Source organism: Typopeltis vanoorti, chromosome 12 (assembly GCF_054136105.1).
Source record: "Typopeltis vanoorti isolate ZY-2024b chromosome 12, IOZ_Tvanoo_1.0, whole genome shotgun sequence".
Classification (NCBI taxonomy): domain Eukaryota; kingdom Metazoa; phylum Arthropoda; class Arachnida; order Uropygi; family Thelyphonidae; genus Typopeltis; species Typopeltis vanoorti.
The window spans coordinates 135015386-135031905 of record NC_143560.1 but is presented as its reverse complement, the minus strand read 5'-3'; the positions used below and the strand labels follow the sequence as shown (position 1 = coordinate 135031905).

General features: G+C 36.1%; 1 protein-coding gene across 4 annotated transcripts in view; it reads left to right on the top strand.

Annotated features, from left to right (window-relative positions):
- The window catches only part of DNAlig4 (DNA ligase 4), a 588281-nt gene that overhangs the window by 267130 nt on the left and 304631 nt on the right, over positions 1-16520 (top strand). For all 4 annotated transcript variants that reach the window (XM_090401217.1, XM_090401216.1, XM_090401218.1 and 1 more), the window contains one exon: positions 10705-10850. In XM_090401217.1, coding sequence (XP_090257343.1) covers positions 10705-10850 — 146 coding nt within the window. The remainder of the gene's footprint in view (positions 1-10704; positions 10851-16520) is intronic.

The window sequence follows — 16520 nt, the reverse complement described above, 5'->3', positions numbered from 1 at the left end:
CTCTTTATTCTTTATTCAGAGCAACCCATTTGGGTTTCCCCCATCTGCCACCTGGGGGACGTGCCTGGTAGGAGTATGGTCTCTCCCAAGTCTCCTGGGATATAAGGTTGTTAAATGGTTGTTATTGTTTTTAATCTGCCTACCATATGAAGACTTAAATAAAAATATATTTTATGCATCTGTGTTTATGATAATTTAATTTTTCTCTTCTCCTTTAAGTCGGTTATGTGGTGCATGTTTGTGAATTTTATTTTATGCCTGTAAACTACTTTAACACATTGGCACCAGGTAGCATCTGCTTGTGCTGCTACTTCCAGCTGGAACTCCTTTGAGCATATGTATGTCGCTTCTGTTTTGGGTTGGTTCATTTTCACAAATTTTACATAGCATGTTAGTTTGGTAGAAATTTATTCATAAAATTAGAATTTGTGAATTGTCTTAATGATAATGAAAATCTCAAATACAATTCGAACTGATTACAAGTTATATATCTTCTTCTGGTGCAGTCTTCTATAGAAGGTCAGCGACCATCTTGGAGAACAATCTGCATTCTTGTGTTAATCTGGACAGTTGTACACTGCTCTTTCCTCTCTACATCTTGATGCTGTCAAACCAAGATATTCTTTTTTTTCCTCTAGCTCCTTTGCTGTCATTTCTTCCTACCAAAATAGTTTGTGGAATTTGGTATTTGCCGTTTCTCATGATGTGGCAAAAATATGTTTTGCATTTCTTGATTGTTTGTATGAGATCTTTGGCTTTGCCAGTGGATTTTAAGACATCTTCATTGATAATTTTTTCTGTCCATGATATCTTTAGAATTCTTCTGTATACCCACGTCTCAAAGGTTTCAATTTTCTTGATAGTTGTTGCCTTCAATATCCATGTTTCAACTCCATAGAACAGAATGGACCAGACAAAACATTTCACATTTGGCATCTGACTTCTATGTTTAGATCTTTTTTGCAGAATAATGTTCTCATTTTCATGAAGAACTGCCATGCAATTTCAATCCTTGTTTTTATATCTATTTCAGGATCCTACCTTCATTAAGCCAGGCAACCAAAATATTTATACCTTGACACTTGATCGATAATTTTTCCATTGAGTGTCAGTTTCATTGATGAGGTTGGATGTTTACTGATGACCATGTATTTTGTCTTGTTGTTTATATTTATTCCCATTCTTTGACTTTCTATGTATACTCTGTCAATGAGTTTTGGAGATCCATGAAGTAATCTGTAATTAGCACAGTATCATCTGCATATTATTGGTTGTTAACAATCTTTCCATTTATTGTGATTCCCTCTGGACATTTTTTAATGCCTTTTTAAAGATTACCTCTGAGTATGTGTTGAACATGAGTGGTGAGAGCATGCATTCTTGTCTCACTCCTCTTTTGATGTTAATATCACTGATGGTAATGTTGTCTAATTAAGTGGTAGCTAATTGATTCCAACACAGATTTCTTTTTCGTCTAGCCCTATTTGCTGAAGGACGTCTATTAAGTTATTGTGTCTGACTTTGTTGAATGCTTTTTCAAAATCTATAAAAAACATAAAGACAGAATTTTGTTTTTCTATGCACTTTTGTATCCATATTTGGACACAGAAAAGGGCCTCTCTAGTACCAAAACTATTTCGAAAGCCAATCTACATTTCACTCAGTTTCTTCACATTTTTCTAAACATGTGATTCTGAATTATTTTCAAAAATATTTTTAATGTTTGGCTCATTAGACTAATAAGTCAGAAGTTGCCATAGGAATTTACTTTGGGTTTCTTTGGGATAGTGATAAACGTAGATTTGAGCCAATCTGGTGGAAATTCGCCATTTTCATATATTTTATTGAACAGTTTTTCAAGAAGTTTTATGTTATCTGATTCTATTAATTTAAAAAATTCTGTTTGCACACCACTGCCTGGTCGACTGGCTTTTCTTGTTTTAGCATTCTCATAGCATTTTCCTGTCTTATAGCATTCTCTATATCACATTTCAGAATTGCTGGTCCGTCTATGTTTTTTTTTTATATTTATAGGTTTCTGTCTATTATCACTGAAGAGTTCTATTACATATTTTATCCAAATCTATGCTTTGTTTTCTTCTAGAACTACTTTTGAGTTTTCTGGAAATTTCGTTGATTTTCTTATCATCATCATCAAATTCCTGCCATGTACTCTCAAGGGGTGTATAGGATATTAAAACGGATGTTAAAAGGGACGAAAGTGAGGCGGAAAGAAACGAAATTGAGAGAACGAATGAAAGTAGAAATGGCCTGATGCAGAAATCACAAGTAAAAAAAATTAAAAGAATAAATGATAATGAAAAAAGAATGAAGGATGACGAAAGTTGGACGCATGTTGGAACGAAAGTACTGAACCAAAGAAAGATGAATGACAGTAAAAGTGAGAAGAATGATAGCGAAAGTTGGACGCATGTTAGTCCGAAAGTACGGAAACAAAGAAAGATAAATGAGAGTGAAAGTTGGACGTATGTTGGACCAAAAGTACAGAAACAAAGAAGGATGAATGAGAGGGAAAGTGAGAAGAGGGGGTCGTGAGTTAGAAAGTTAGAAAGATTTAATGATAGAGAGAATGTGTCGCAAGGTTCGGAAGGTGAATTGGATTGGATGAAGCAAGAAATGCAATGGATGCGGAATGAAATTAAGAGAATTCAGATCAAAACTATTAAAAAAAATCATGATGGCATGAAAGAGTTAACGAAAGATGAGCGAGTGGCATTGTATGGCGACTCCATTATTAAAGGTGTGCTAGAGGATAAAATGCACAAGGTATGTTTTCCAGGCGGTAAAATGAGTAGAGTGATTGAGGCATTGAATATGAGACAGGAGTGAGCAAAAGAGTTAATTGTATTAATTGGTACAAATGATTTGAGAGAGAACAAAGAGCATGTCAAAATGAATGTCAGGAGACTGCTTGTAAAGATAAAAGAGAATAGTGTGACAGGAAGGGTAGTCAGTGTGTTGCCTAGGTATGATTGTGGTGAAATGAGGTGGAGAGCAAGGATTATGAATGATATTCTGGCTGAAATGTGTGAAGAGATTGGAGTATAGTTTGTTAATGTGTGGAATGAGTTTGAGGGACGAAGTGAGCTGTATGGGAGCGATGGACTGCATTTGAGTGGTTATGGTGCGAGTCGCTTGGAGAGACTGCTGCTGGAAAGTAGAGAAGTGAATAGAGAGAATGAATCAGATCGAGAGGGGAGTGATGTGGAAGAGCAGGAGAGTAAGACAGGAGAGATTGAAGAAGTGGAAATGAATGGAGAGTGAGTGGTATGAGTATAGAAAATGAGAGAATGGGTGTGCAAGAGGAGCAGGGAAACGGGGAGGCTCAGGGTGGATAGGGGTACACAGCGTGAGAAAGGTGAATGCTCCAAGAAGATATGAGAGCATGTGTAGGCAGGAAAGTAATGGGATGACCAGGGATCAAGAGGAAACAGGTGGAATTTCAAAGGGTTCTAAAATGCAGAAGCAGAAAGGGAAATGGCCCCAGTCCAGCATGGAGAGATCACATGGAGTGAGTGGTATCAGTGGAACTAGCTGTAGATCCAGAAATGAGTTGTTGTGTTTGTATACCAATGCTAGAAGTATAAGAAACAAGGCGGATGAAATGATTGCACTAATTGTGTCTGTGCACCCAGAGATTGTCGGAATAAGTGAGACATGGTTAGACGAGGACGACATCCTGACAGGAATAGAGATGGAAAGGTATGATTTGTTTCGTGAGGATAGAAGGGGTAAAAAGGGAGGGGGAGTGCTATTGATGATAGAGAAAGAGTTATGTCCATACAAGGTAGAGATGCAAAACGGAAATAGGGCCACTGGTTTTGAGGCACTATGGTGTGAGATAGAGGTGAATAGAATCAAATGCTTGGTGGGATGTTTTTATAGACCCGGTAATGTGGATGGTGGTGATAGTGAAATGTATAGTCAAATAAGCCAAGCAAATAAGAAAAGGGTGATCATTATGGGTGATCTTAATTATGGCAATATAGACTGGAATGATGAGATAGCAACTGGAAGTAAAGAAAATGAGTTTCTTGAGTTTTTGAGGGATAACTACCTCAGACAGTATGTAACAGAGGGCACACGAGGATTAAGGGTCTTGGATTTGGTCATCTCATCGGAGGATGTAATTATCAATGAGGTGTCAAATCATCCACCAATTGGTGAAAGTGACCATGAGGTGATTACCTGGGTGTTTGCCAGCAGTACAAGGACCCCCTGTGAAAAAAGGGTATATGTGGAACTTCAAGGGGGGTGATTATGAAGAGCTCAGGAGACAGCTTGCAGGTGTAGCATGGAATGAGGAGTTAGCTGGAAAAGAGATCGATGCAGCATGGGGATTTTCAAAAACTACTTAGTAGATGCAATGTCTAAATGTATACCATGGGTGAGAAGGTTAAATAAGGTAGGTGTGAGATGGATGAATTAAGAGATTAAGCAGGCAATACAGAGAAAAAGGGCATTGTGGAGGCAGCATAAGAGAAATGGAAGTAACCAATTTCATGAGGGTGACTTGGTTGGTGAGAGTAGCAAAAGAGAGGTACAAACAGCAGTTAGCTAATGAAGCCAAAAAGAATCCTAGGGAGTTCTTTCGATATGTAGCCAGCAAAAGAAAGAATGATTATGGAAGGATGCCATTGATTGGAGAAAATGGTATAAAGACAGCTGTTGCAGAATGTGTGGTGGAGATACTTAATGAGCAGTTCATAAAGATCTTTCAATCTTGTGAATGTGACTTCATGGAGAGATTAAGAGCAGTTGATGATGGGGAGGAGAGACTGACTGTAAGTGAGCAAGAGGTGTTTGGGGAGTTGAGTAAACTAGATGTAAATAAGGCTATGGGACTTGATAATATATCACCGCGTATTCTGATGAATGTGCCAGAGAGTTGACACCTGCGTTGACATATTTTTTTAATACGAGTCTTGCACTTGGTCAAGTTCCTAAAGAGTGGAAGGAGGGCAAGATTGTGCCACTTCATAAAGGAGGTGATCGAACTCAAGCATCAAACTATAGGCCTATCTGTGTGTCAGGTGTTGTGGTTAAGTTGTTGGAAAAGCTTGTGAGAACTAGGATCTAGAGTTGGGTTGACAACAACGGTATAATCTTTGATGGACAGCATGGATTTGCTAAAGGGAGGTCATGTTTTAGTAATCTACTTACTTATTACAATAAAGTGACTGCTTGAACAGAGGAGAAGGATACACAGTAATATACTTAGATTTCGCAAAGGCTTTTGATAGAGTACCTCATGATAAGTTGACAGTCAAACTAGAGCAGATGGGGTTGGATATTAGATTAGTGCATTGGATTGGAGACTGGCTATCTGATAGGTATCAACAAGTTGTGTATGGGGGTGCAATATCCAGGAAAAGGAAAGTCACTAGTGGAGTGCCTCAGGGGTCTGTTTTAGGGCCATTACTATTTAACTTTTATATTAATGATATTGGCGAAGATTTGGATGGAGATATTCAATTGTTTGCAGATGACGCAAAGTTGGGACGAACCATAAAGAGTAGTGAAGATGTTGTGGCCTTGCAAGAAGACCTGAATAAATTGAGTGATTGGGCAAGCAAATGGGGATGTGAGTTCAACGTTGCAAAATGTAAGGTTTTAAAATTTGGAAAACAAAGATGGGATGCAGAATTTATGCTTGGTGAGAATATATTGTTGGAAGTAGAGGAAATAAGAGATCTGCAGGTGATAGTGGATAAGGATATAAAATTTAGGGGACACATTGCCAAAATTGTGAAGATAACACAAAGACTTCTGGGAATGATGCGGAGGACACTGACGTGTAGAAGTAGGGAGATTCTTGTTCCATTGTATAAGGCTTTGATTAAGCCACACATGGACTATTGTGCTCAGATTTGGTCACCTGGTTTTCAGACGGATGAAGAGATGTTGGAAAGAGTCCAAAGGCGACTGACTAAGGTAGTTTCTGACCTCTGGAATGTCGAGGATGAGGAAAGATTGAAAAGATGTAATTTGCAGAGTCTAGTGGAGAGAAGGAAGAGGGGAGATATGATAGAGAACTAAAAGTTGGTAAGGGGTTGTTATAGGATCAATGGTGGAGAAGTTCTACAGAGAATGGTGGGAGATCAGGGGAGAACCAGAGGCCATCCCTGGAAACTGTATAAAGAGGGTGTGAGTATGAGAGTGAGAGGCAGGTTTTTTTCGTGCAGAGTTGTGAGTGATTGGAATGCCTTGCCTGAGAGCGTGGTGTCTGCAAGGAGTTTGAATGTGTTTAAGACACGGTATGATGAGATGTGTGTGAGATAAAAGGACCTCCTAGATGAGTCTTTAACTCCATGAGGTCTTGTTTAATAATAATAATAATATGATAGTATTACATAAAAAATTTACATCATTACTAACTTCCTATCTACAATTTTCCTCCAAATCAGCCTGTTACTTGTCAAGACTCCAATATTATCAGATCTTATATTTCTGTCGTCTAAGGCACTTTGTAGGGTATCAATCCACTTATATCTGGGTCGTTTTCCTCCCAACCTGGCAGAGAACACTTGTTTTGCTAATCTTTCCTCGCCCATTCTGGTTAAGTGACCATACCACCTGAGATTAGCTCTGCTAATGCATTCCTGGATGCTGACAATGTTAATTTCTTTCCTAATGTCCCCTTTTTAATATGATATTGCCATCTGTTCATGCCTCTAATCTTTCTCAGGACTCTCATTTCTGCAGTCTCTAGTCTTTGGTCAAGTGTTTTACTTCTGACCCACCTCTCAGATCCATACGTTAAAACTGGTTTGAACACTTGTATACAGCTAAATTAGTGTTCCGACTAATTTCTCTTTTATTCCATATGAATTTATTCAGTTGACTTCCTACCATACCAGCTTTGTTGATTTTGTTGTCTATTTCCATATTTAATTTACCATCTTCACTAAACATCATGTCTAAGTAGCTGAAATGTTTTACTTGTTCCACAGGTTCTCCTTTCACAATGCAGTTGACATTTTCAATGATTCTGCCTATTTTCATTGTCTTTGTCTTTTTAATGCTGACCTTCATACCATACCTATTACATCAGTTATTCAATTTAGTCATGGAATCTTGCTGACTCTTAGTTGATTTATTTAGAAGTATAACATTATCTGCATAAAGCAAAGGGCTGACATTAACATCTCCAATTTTGTTATCAAGTTTAATACCACTTTCCTTCATAATGTGATCCATATAGATAATGAATAACAGAGGGGATAATGTACATCCTTATCTCACACCAGATTTAGCATTTAACCATCTTCCTCTACTTCCTTTAATACTAACTGCTGACTTACAACTCAAATAAAGTCTAACTATTACTTGATATAATGCCCCATTGACACCATATGACTGTAGTGTATTGAATAGCTTCTCTCTTGGCACTTTGTGATATGGCTTTTCCAGATCGAGAAAACTTAAAAATACAAACTTTGTTATATTCCCATGATTTCTCAACTATTTGTTGTGAAGTGAAGATCTGATCATGACAGCCTCTATTTGGCCTGAATCCAGCTTGTTCTTCAACAAGCTTTTCTTGCACAATTCTTTTCAACCGTTTCTGAAGTATACTTGCATAAGTCTTACCAGGAACACTCACTAGAGAAATACCTCTGTAATTCTCACATTTAGTTTTATTTCCCTTTTTATATATGGGCACTATGAGAGCTCCACTCCAATCATCGGGAATTCGTCCTTCTGTCCAGGCCTTGTGAACTATGCAGTGCAGCCACTGAAGACTTTTATACCACCATACTTCAGCATTTCTGGTCGAATATCATCTACTCCTTATCTTTATTCTGAGAAAATACCGGGAAGTAAGAAAGTGAAGCAACGTGTGCATATATAGCTAAACAAAAGCTAACGGAAATTTTTTGGAATATAGAAGATAAATATCAGGAAGGTGGCAAAATGTTCTGTCAATTGTTTAAAATGGAAGGTAAAGGGACTGTAAAAGGAATCATAGATGATAAAGATATTCTAGATGTCTGAAGTAATTCAGGCATCTAGAATATTTTTCTCTAGCTTGTTAAATGAAGCAAGTTTTGAGAGACTGGTAGCAGAAAATATACAAAAGTTAGGCAATCTCCCACCTTTCATCAAATGTTTATTTCTAACCCACTTCTGAGATCTCTAAGTTAAAATGGTTTGAACACTGTCTTGTACACAGCTAGTTTAGTGTTTTTGACTGATGTGTCTCTTATTCCACATATTAAGTTGACTTCCAGGATCATGCCAGCTTTGCTAATTCTGCCATCAAAATCCTGAAATATAGATATGTAGCTAGAGTCTTAGTTTTGGCCAAAAAAAGCTCAAAATATAAAGATATAAAAGCTTTCTACCAGTGGTTGCTGTGAATCATTCGGAAACCCTATTCAGAAGGTTTAATTTCAGATGATTAGAGTAAACTGTCATAGTACTTATCTTTAAAAAGCAAAATAAAAATGAATGTGAAAAATACAGAAGAATTCTCCTGTTGAGTCCAGGTAAGATTTATCCAATCATACTTGAGAACAGGTGAGAAGAATTGCTGAAAAGAAACTTGCACAACAACAAACTGGATTCAACACAGCTTGTCTATATTTTAGTTAAGATAAAAAGCCAAATGGCTAATTTTCCCCCTTGTTTATCCCCTTATTTTTTACAGCTCGTCTATTTTATGATTTTCATTTCAGATTTTCATTTAAAGACAAATACTTATGGAGTCGTGAAAATTTAACAAGGATTTTTAAATAAATTTTGTAGCCATATGAAAGGCTACAAATTAAAGATACCAAGAAATTATATACTTAGCTTAATCCTTTATCCATGTGTAAGCAAACAAAGTTTGCTTGATATATCTTCAGGACTGGGGCTACTTGTATATAGACACTGATGACTTCACATCACTTGCCTTAGTATCCTGTAATGCAAAGAACATATCCTTACAGGTATGTATAGGATAAAGGATTAAGTCAAGTATATAATTTCTTGGTATCTTTAAATTATAGTATAACCAAGTGGAAAAACTTCCAACACCTATGAAAGGCATATAACAAGATGCCAAGAGAACAGCTATTAAAAATGCAGTAAGTATAATGTGTTACCGAGCTTACTCTTGGAGAAGAACAAGCTGGGATCAGGAACAGATAAGGGTTTTCAGGGTCAGATTTGCACTTCAAAATGAATTCTTTGTTTAAATTTTTTACATTACGGAAATATTACAACATACCAAGAGAAAAGATATCTTAATCACTCCATTGCTATGATAAGAATTGAAACAGCATTGGGCCATACCATACAACACATGTTCTATATTTGAGTTGTAAGTTAGCACTGAGAACTGAATGAGATGCAGGAAGATAGCATGATGTAAAATCAGGTGAGAGACAAGGTTGCAAACTGTCTCCACTTTTATTCGTCATCTTTTCGGATCAAATTATGAAGAAAAACAGCATTTAACCTGATAAAATTGGAGATGTCATTCTCAGCTATGTTCAGTTATAAATTTAATTCAAGTCTGCAGGATTCCTTAACTAAATGGGATAACTAGAAGACATTTGGCATGAAAATGAGCAATACAAAGAGGAGGACTGCTAAAATAGGCAATATCATCAAAAGCTTCAATTATATCATTCTGATGAAGTCTAGGGAAAAAGCAAAACATTCCAGATATTTGGGCACAATTTTTCAGTACAAAGAAAACAGTAAATACGAAAATAGATAATAAAATAATTATAGTAGTGTGCTGACAAATTTATTCAGCTGACTGATTACATGGCAATGCTTTGACCATGTTTAACTTAAGAGTTGAGTTAGAAATAAAACTAACCAGACCAAACACTAGAGACCACAGATATGAGAGCTCTGAGAAAAATTGGGATGTGGATATATGGCATCAATTATCGAACGTGTATTAAAAATAAGGATATTAGGAAGGAAGTTGACGAGTCCTCTGACTCCATGGAGAGAGTAATAATAATATATTCCATCCTGAATAATATATTGCTGCCACCTTTATCATTGGTCATATCTTACAGATAATGCTCTGGACATCCTGCACAGAATCGAACAAAAAGAAATCAGCTGTGCTTCACTGCAGTAAATACAAACATGAAAGACTCTTTTTGGAATACAGATTTTTATTTTATTTTTTATTTTTAAAACAAATTTCTATACATGTAGCTGACCGAAACTTCCCAAGAAAGTGGATTTTTTAATGAAGTGGATTTTTTAGACCATCCATCATCCAAGGCTGCTTCTTTGTGTGGTTTGTGTGCATTGTTAAATTCTTATATTATATTCTGATGGTCTCTGTAACAGTAATGAATAATTGGAGATATTAAACCTCTATTAATTCTTTTTGCTCTCTTTATCTGTTAAAGCATAATATGATCTTCAACCAGTGATTAAGTCTGTACACAGATTTATTCTCTCTATGTTTAATTATAAGAGAGAAACAAATGGTGTTTTGGTGTGGAAAATAAGGGCACTAATTGTCAGAATCTGACTGATAATTAGTGCCTTTTATTTTTCATACTAAAAACACAGTTTCACCATTTGTTTTTCTTTTATTATTTCAGATTTAGTATAAGATATATTTTTAAGTTCTTTGGGGATATTTAAAGAAGATAATATTAGAATATTTTTCATATCAATATCTTTAAATATTTAATGGCTTGTTTTTATTTATTTCAGTGGTAATGAGTATAGTGAAATTTATGGTGGATCTCCAGTGGATGGCTCATTAACTCCTTACATCTCCAACTCTTTTAATAAACAGATCAAGAACTGCATTTTAGATGGAGAAATGGTTGTATATAATAAAGAGATGAACTATATTGGTAATCACATTTTACCAGTTAGTTAGTTCACTATCATTTATGTACATTCCAAATGATATTAAAATGAAAGTGTCATTAGTTTTCAATATTCCATTGCATCTTTTTCTCCTTCTTTGTCAACTCTTTTCCACACCTTATGTTGTCTTGGTTTCGCATAAGCAAGGAATAACTGCACTCATCTTTAAAAAAAATGCTTTGTGATATCATTCTTGTACAATACTAATTATTATCATGACAGTGAGTATTTAGCTGTTTTTCTGCTGCAGTGCACCTGTTTGTAGGGACCTCCCAATGTCAGCTTTTTCATTTTTTTTTCTCCCTATACTTATCGTATTCTTGCTCTACTTCTTGGGAATCTTTTTTCCTTTCCCTTTCACATACCACCTTCACTGGGATCTACTGTTCCACTGCCATGTGTTTCCCATCTTGATCAGCCTGTGAATTTGGAAAGGGATATCCTGGTGGTGTCCATGCACTTCTTTGGTTACTACTTCAGCAAGATGGACAGCTCTGGATTAATCAGCTGGTGGGGCTTGTCTTCAAGGATCAGCATTGTCCATGGTTCTGAGAGGACTCAAGATTTGCTGCTGTGTTGATATAAATGTAAGCATGCTATGCCAGTTCAGAATGTATTTATTGCTTACCAGACAGTGGGCACCCATATGACGGGGTATCCATGGCTACATGATGGGTGGAGATAGCTGGAGGCAAACCAAAAATCACTTTGAGCATGAGGACTTTGTTCTTAAATTTTTCAGGGTCCTCATTAGACCCAACCAAGTAATGATACTGTAAATACATAATTTAATGACAAAAATAAGAAACAAATGTCTGGCATACATATAAATGCACTATCATTTCTAATCATCCATGCAACAGCTAATAGAGAAATAGTCACTCTTCTTTATTTAAAAGAGTTTAGAAGGATTGGCAGGATATTTCAAAATAGTTATGAAAATTAGATTCTGGTGATATCCTAGTGGTAATATTACTTCATAAACACTCAGAAAAGCTGCTGCAATCATCATTCCTGGGTGAGGAGGAAATTACAAATTATTGTAATACCACATAAAACACTTTTCTAGAGAATTGGAATGGTATCTCCTCTTTCCAGATGATGAACATGAGGGTGTAAGTGTTAATTTATTAAAAAGTAATAATTCACAACACAAGAATAATAAGAAAATAATTAATATATATTTAAGTTATCTGATGATATTATGCTGATATTATATCTAGCATCTTCAGAGTACAAAAACAGTTTGTCACAGAACATGAACAGAACAGCAACAATTTGGTTAACAGTGGGATCAATTTAAAAAATTGGAATGGACAGCACAAGGAATTAAATTTGGTGCCATCTATTGTTGGATGAAGAGAGATAAATTTATAGAGACAAGTATTAATTTGATCTTAAAATGACTGTCTCTCAGATTTTTGGTAAATTGATCCAGCCATACTTGTTGAGGTTTGGGGAATGTTTTAAAGTTGTTTCTGATTCCAAAACCAATCTCTCTGACTTATAATTACTTCTGTGTAGCACGTTTGTTTTCTTCCATTTGATCCCGTGTGACGGGGTATCCAAGGCATGGTCTGCTTGTCCCAGCTTGTGATAACGATAGTGCCGAATGTATTGTTTATGTTTTCTAAGGTGGATGTCAACAGTTCTTCCTACCTGTCCATAGTAAGCTGGGTCACCAGCACTTCATAACTCCTAAATGTGATAAAGGAGGGAGGGAGAGAGAGAGAGAGAGAGAGAGTTTTTACGTGAACAGATAAAACTTACCAATTTGATATGTGTTTTAAATGCATTATTCTTCTTCCAAATTTCATGCTAATCCCTTTATTCATCCATTTGACAAATACTTTATTCAGTATTTTGACCTTAGGAACACATTCACATGTCGATGTTGTTAAATACCTTTTTTTTGTCTGTTCCCATGCAGTGTTTATCTCCCTCCTGCTTGACACCCCATTCCTTGTTATAGCATGGAATGGGAATTCTCCTAAGTTTTTAATAATCATTAGCCTTGTAATTCCACATATATCCTTTCTACACAGAAGTCTTCATATGACTGGCCACAACCCATGTGATTGTTTCATGATCACTCTCACCAACTGAGGGGAAGTGCAAAACCTCACTCACAATTACGTCCTCTGAGGAAATGATCAGATTCAAAACTTTTGATCCTCGTGTACCCTCCTTTACATGCTGTCTGAGATTGTTGTCTCTCAAGAACTCAAGAATTTTTTTTTTCCTTATTCCCAAATGCTATCTCTTCATTCCAGTCTATACTGCCATAATTAAAACCACCCATAATCACTCTTTCTTTGTTCACTTACCGAAGTTTGCTTATACATTTCTTCATCACCACCCTCCACATTTCCTTGCCTATAGCAACATCCTACTAAATATCTCTTCTTGTCAACTTCCACCTCACATGACACTGCCTCAAAACCATTCCTACTATTTTCTGCTTTCATGTCTAGCTTATGTGGACTTAATTCCCCTACTATCATCAGCAGCACTCCCTCTGCCTTCTTGTCTTTTCTATCCTCCCAAAAAACACACAAGATGAAACAATTTCATCTCCCTTATTTTTGATATTTCAGGCATTTGTAAATAAACACAGCAGTTCATTTTTAGATCTAAACCTACCCATGGCACTTGTGGGTTGTGATTGCCCCACTCCTAACCATTCCTAATTGTCACCACTTATCCTATCTCTCTCTCTCCAGACTCAACTATACATATACATCCCAGATCATCCTATTCCTGTGCACATATCCTAATACACACATTCAATACTATTTCCAACATCCACTCTTGTTATACTATGTTTACCTGTCCACTCTGATTCTCCCCCCCCCCTTCATTTCTCTGTTCATCTTGCATTCTTTTCATTCTATCATTATACTCACAGTACTACTATTCTCATTTACAATCAGTTCAGCTCATCTCTTCCCCTCTCCTGAACTTTTGATTAATCTCTTGACAAAATAATAGTAATCCCACCCAGAAAAGATGTGTATATCTGTCATACATTTGACACTTTGGGTGGGATAAAGGCTCCATGTTCTCTATGCATAAGAAACGCATATTGTGATTGTCTGTGAAAATCTAGTGGTGGTAGATGGCATTGGTGTAGATCAGTGCTTCCCAAACTTCTGGATGTAAAGCCCCCTTTGGAAAAATTAAAATATTTCACGGCCCCCTCGAAAAAAAATCGTAATATAGACATATATTATTATAATATTTATTGTATTTACATTCAATACAAAACATACACAGCGAATATTGCAAAAATCAAATGCAAATATTACATTTTTAGCATCTTACATACACATTTGACATAGCATATTATCTCATATTTTTATATAGATAGATATATTGTTATTGTACATTTGCAGTACAAGCACATGAAAAGAAAAATGATTAGTAATAAACAAAGTAAGAATTAAAAACATAAAAGAAGTTTAATAACAATTTAATATGATGGATGTGTTTCAATACTGCTACACAAAAAGTCAGTATCAGGTGAAATATTTGAAACTGCAATTCTTAGATTTCTGCTTTGAAATGAAACTTATATGAATAAGCATATATTTACTAATATTCATTAAGCGGCGAAATACGCAGGAAGCAAAATTTGTGAACCCACACCAGGGGGGGGGGGGGATTTTTTTTCCATTAAAAGGTAAAAAATAACAAAAAAGAAATAATAAATAATAAAAATTAAATACGTTTCTTTTAAGATAAAAAAATCAACTTAGTCTTAAAACATTTTCAATTTGTTTTCATTATTTCACGCCCCCCCTCAACAAAACCTACGGCTCCCAAGGGGGCCGCGGCCCACAGTTTGGGAAGCGCTGGTGTAGATGATAGTAGTTGCGGTAGGTGGAAACAGAGAATTGTAGAGTATGTGCCCTCCCTCGATGAGTCTTTGGACTCCCTGGAGGTGTCATGTAATAATAATAATAGTAGTAAAAATATAGGGTCAATTTTAGTCACTAAGTGGAAGATCTGTTTTTTTTTTTGGGGGGGGGGGGGAATTACCTACATTACTTCATGGCAACCTAGATTCTCTTCACTTGCACTAATTATTATTTCTAGGGTAACATGACCGAGAAATCACAATACAGGAAGATGGTTTGATGTAAACTCAAACATAAGACAACAAGGATGCACATTATCTTCACTATTTTTCATCATTTATATGAATAGCATTTGTGACTTGAAAAAGTCATATGCAGCACCTATCTGGTCACCTTCGGCTTCATCGGTAAAGGAAAAATTAGGCAAAATAAAAGCAAAAGCATCCAAGATTATCATTGGTGCAGTCTCATCCCCTAATAATATCAGAGCCCAACAGGAATGTGGGTTGGACCTGATGGAGGACAGACGAAAATTTGCCACCATAAAATTCATAAATAATATCAGAAGTTACCAAAGCAATCATATATCCCTAAAAACTTATGAACATTGGAATCAAATATGCAGACTTCACAGATAATCAACTTTACAATATGATGACACTATCAGGATGGAAATAGGTCTTGATCAACTAAATGCCCACATAAACAAATAACCTCTATTTTCCAGTCCTGCACCTCCAAATATTGCCATAAATCTAAACCTTACCAAACTCTGTACAAAAAAAGAATCAAAAGAAATGCTCAAAGAAAAAGGCCTAAATACAATCAACCTTCTTTCATCCTCCAAACAGGTTATTTGTTATACCGATGGATCGTCAGACACCAATATGATTAATGGAGGCTTCTACTCCTAAAAGGTGAAAAACTTTCAATAAAAGTTGGATCTGGGAGAATTGCTTCCAATTTTACCAGTGAACTTTACGCAATAAATAAAGTACTCAAAGCCTACTTAACATTATCATCATCTCAACAATCTGAAGGAATTATAATTTACAGTGACTCAAGATCAGCTATGGAGACAATCAAAAATGGCAATACCAAGCTCTCACATGACACCCATAAACTCTTAAATCAACTAAAGTGTTTAGGAAAAAGTTGCATTTTACAATAGATTCCTGCTCATGTAGGCATTGATTACAACGAAGCAGCTGATAAATTATCAAAAGAGGCCAGAGAATTCAACCAAGAAACTCGCGATAACTCTTGCTGATGCTAACGCACTAGCAAAAGCTAAACTAATTCCACTAAAATCAGTGATGCTTCAAATTCTCGAAATCAATGCTGACAGAAAGACCTCCACCACAATAGCAAGACTAGGAACAGGACATTATAGAGGAATGAAGATCAATACAGATGATATGAGAACATAAAGAAACTGCAACAACTGTCCCAATACTGAACTGACACCCACTCACATTTTTACCTGTCCAGCAATTACAGCAGCCTTGCAAGAAATAGATCCTAATCCTGAACAACAGCTCTATACAAACAAAATTATCGACATAGCCAAAGTAGTTCAAGGAGCACATGGAAACATCTAAGACTCTTCAAAGGACAAAACAACAACAATAGCATTATGAAAAAAAGCATCATTAAACCTGATATCAGAATCGGATATATTAAGCTTAGATTTTGGGTGAAGTGGGAGCGGAGTGAATGCAGAAATGTCTGGTGAGTGCATTAGCTTATAACAGAAAGAAAGAAGTGCAAGATAAGAGAGATGAGGGCTTGACC